The 3,115-nt window shown below is 63.7% G+C and overlaps 1 protein-coding gene across 1 annotated transcript in view; it reads left to right on the top strand.

Annotated features, from left to right (window-relative positions):
- The window catches only part of ULK1 (unc-51 like autophagy activating kinase 1), a 43,634-nt gene extending 40,840 nt beyond the window's left edge, over nucleotides 1-2,794 (top strand). Inside the window, exons 27-30 of the mRNA XM_034637897.1 lie at nucleotides 13-175; nucleotides 372-529; nucleotides 996-1,131; nucleotides 1,230-2,794. Of these exons, the coding sequence (XP_034493788.1) occupies nucleotides 13-175; nucleotides 372-529; nucleotides 996-1,131; nucleotides 1,230-1,285 (513 nt within the window). The 3' untranslated portion in view covers nucleotides 1,286-2,794. The remainder of the gene's footprint in view (nucleotides 1-12; nucleotides 176-371; nucleotides 530-995; nucleotides 1,132-1,229) is intronic.
- Nucleotides 2,795-3,115: the final 321 nt, after the last annotated feature.

Here is a 3,115-nt window from a genome sequence, read left to right as displayed (position 1 = left end):
GGGCGGGGCTGGGGGCCGGGGCCTCCGCGCCACCTGACGCGTCTGCCGCCCTCCAGCTTCGCGGAGCAGTTGGTGCTTTACCTGAAGGTGGCCGAGCTGCTGTCCTCGGGCCTGCAGACCGCCATCGACCAGATCCGGGCCGGCAAGCTGTGCCTGTCGTCCACCGTGAAGCAGGGTGAGTGCCGCGCCCCCAGGGCCAGCGACGGAGGCCGGGTGGAGGAGGTCAGGGAGAGGCAGAGGTGGTAGGGGGGTGATGAGATGACGAAAGCCCTGCCGCGGGGTCCCCTGGAGCAGGGGCAGCCAGGGCTCCCGGGGCCGGGGGGTGGACGGCGGCCCCTCACTCGCTGCGCTTGCCCCGCCCCCGCCCTCAGTGGTGCGCAAGTTGAACGAGCTGTATAAGGCGAGCGTGGTGTCCTGCCAAGGTCTGAGCCTGCGGCTGCAGCGCTTCTTCCTGGACAAGCAGCGGCTCCTGGACCGCATCCAGAGTGTCACTGCCGAGAAGCTCATCTTCAGCCACGCGGTGCAGACGGTAGGCCCAAGTGGTGGGTGGGACTTCGGGCTGGGGCATGACTCCGTGCTGCCCCACAGCCAGCGCTGACGCCGGGCTCCCCTGGCCCAGCATGGTGCTGGGAGCCGGCCTGGCTTTCGGGTCCAAGCAGGAGCCTCGTTCTCAAGCCTTGTAGTGGGCGAGTGTTCTCCAGCAGAGGCCTGTGCGGGCTGAACAAACTTCTGGGGGAAAGCTTGCCTCCTCTGTCCCGGGGGTGACTGTTGGCTAGTTAGGCCGTCACAGCCCGTGACGGGGGCCCACCTGGGGTGGTTGCCCAAGGTCGCACAAGTCTGTTCAGGCCCCCATGTGGCCCCAGCAGTCCACACCTGGTGTGCTGCGTCCTCGTTTGTGCCCCCGATGCGTGTGCCCCGACGGTCGGTCCGCAGTCCCTCCGTGCCTGGTGCATGTTTCGGAGCAGCTGGGCTCACTCCCGGCCCCTCTCGAGCAGGTGCAGTCGGCCGCCTTGGACGAGATGTTCCACCGTCGGGAGGACTGTGTTCAGCGCTACCACAAGGCTCTGCTGCTGATGGAGGGGCTGCAGCACATCCTCACCGACCAGGCGGACGTGGAGAACATTGCCAAGTGTGAGTGCCACTGGGCCCGCCCGGGGAGGGTGCGAGGTGGGGGTGGGAAGCGGGGTCCCGCTCACGGTGCCCCACTCACGGTGCCGTCCCTGTTGCAGGCAAGCTGTGCATCGAGCGGAGACTCTCGGCGTTGCTGACCGGCATCTGTGCCTGACCTGTGGGGTGCCTGGCTTACTGTGCCCAAGGGGCTGGATCTCCTCTGCCAGTTCCCCAGGCTTGGGGGCGGCCAGCTGGCCAGGCTTGAAGGGACAAGCCTGCGGCCTTGGTGCTGCTTGCTGGTGCTGGGGAGAGGGTGGGGGCTCAGGCCTGAGCTCTGCAGCAGTGGGCTTCAGGGTGCTGGGAGGGCTCCACACGACCCAAATCCGGCCAGTCCCCCTGCCTCACTGATGGGCTGAGCTTTCCCAGGCACCTTGGAGGTGGGTGGGTACGTGCGGCCGGTCCCCAGCCCCAGCCAGATCCCAGGGCAGCCCTGATGCCGGCCGCCATGCCGAGGACCATCCTCGACACTGCTCTGCCCAGGAAAAGGTGTGGCCTCCTGGTCCCCCTCCTTCCCCGAGACCACCCACCCAGCTTTGTGAATCACGGAGCACTTTATGCAGGCGGACCTGCAGCAGGACTGCCCGCGCAGTCCCGCCTGTTGCGCTACGAGGCGCGTGTACATATTATATACATATATACATATATAAATAGCCGTGCGAGCGCGTGCGAGTGTGTGTGCTGTGCCTGCTGCCCGGGACCCGCCCGGAGAGACACAGACCTCTTATTTAAATGTTCTTTTAGGGACGGACAGTACGAAGCACCGAGCTTTCTGAACCCAGGACAGACGTTGAAGTCTATTACACTTTACTCCCAAATCCTGTCTTATTTTTCTGCAGCTCTTTTTTTTTTAACGAAAGAAAATTTGTAGGAGTTTGGGATGTTTATTTTGGAGGGGTGGGGCAGAACGACGGGGTGGGTCCTCAGTGTCCTGTGGATGCGGTTGGAGGCACCTGGTGCCTGTGAGGGCAGCCCTACCGCTGCCCCCCTCCCCACCTGGAGGCGGTGGGTGGGCAAGGGGTGTTTCCTGCAGAGCCTCCCATCCAGCTTTCACAGTGGGTTTGATGCCAAAGTCGCATGTATGGGGCCCCCCCCCCCCCCGGGAGGNAGGCTGGGTCCTGGCTGCTGGGGGGGGGGGTCAGCGGGGAGGCTTTGCCTCACCCCCCTCCCCCGCAGCGTGTCCTGGAGAGGGCAGAGGAAGCCTGCCTGAGTCCAGGCGCCCTGGGCGAGGGCTTTAAGGTCTCACATCAAGACGTGGACATCTTTGTGTGTCTTTATTTGCAATACTTGAAATATTGCCACTGTGCTTGGATTTCGAAGCAGCCCTGTGAGTTCCCTTGTCAGCCGGTGACTTCGTTTCTTGCTGCACGGAACCTGTGCATATTTATCGCTTTACGGTCGGCTGGGATCCAGGGCCACCTGGAGGCTGGTGCCACGAGAGGGGACTCGCAGAGGGCCGCCATGCTTCCCGCCTCCTGGCGTGTGTGCTGCCAGCCGATCCTGTCCTCCACGATTCAGCGCCCGACCCTTGGTCTACTTTAAAGGAGTTTTGTGTGATCCCCCACCCCCTCCGTTTGCGTTACCTTGTGTCAATACCGATTGAAGGAAATAAACCTTTGGAATTGAGTGGGCATAGCTGACGGCTGGTTTGTCAGGATCGCTAGTGTGTCACACACGGCATGCAGGGGGGCCTGTGGCAGCACGCGGAGTCGCCCTGCGCGTGACCCCCGGGGCGCAGATCCCCAGGGCACACGGGGTGCTCCGACGTGAGTTCGAGACTGTGTCCATCCCCCACCACCAGCATCGCAGTCTCAGTCCGTGGGGGCTGTGGGTTGTGAGGGGAGCCAGCTCCAGACTATGCGGTGGCCGTGCCCCGTCCACCCCATCCGAGGTGCAGGACGTACTTTCTCCATGTCCTCCCCGAGGCTGTGGTTCTGTCTGGATTTCG

The sequence above is a fragment of the Ailuropoda melanoleuca genome, chromosome 12 (assembly GCF_002007445.2).
Source record: "Ailuropoda melanoleuca isolate Jingjing chromosome 12, ASM200744v2, whole genome shotgun sequence".
In the NCBI taxonomy this organism is placed as follows: Eukaryota; Metazoa; Chordata; class Mammalia; order Carnivora; family Ursidae; genus Ailuropoda; species Ailuropoda melanoleuca.
The sequence above is the reverse complement of the archived record's forward strand: the minus strand, read 5'-3'. Positions and strand labels throughout refer to the sequence as shown.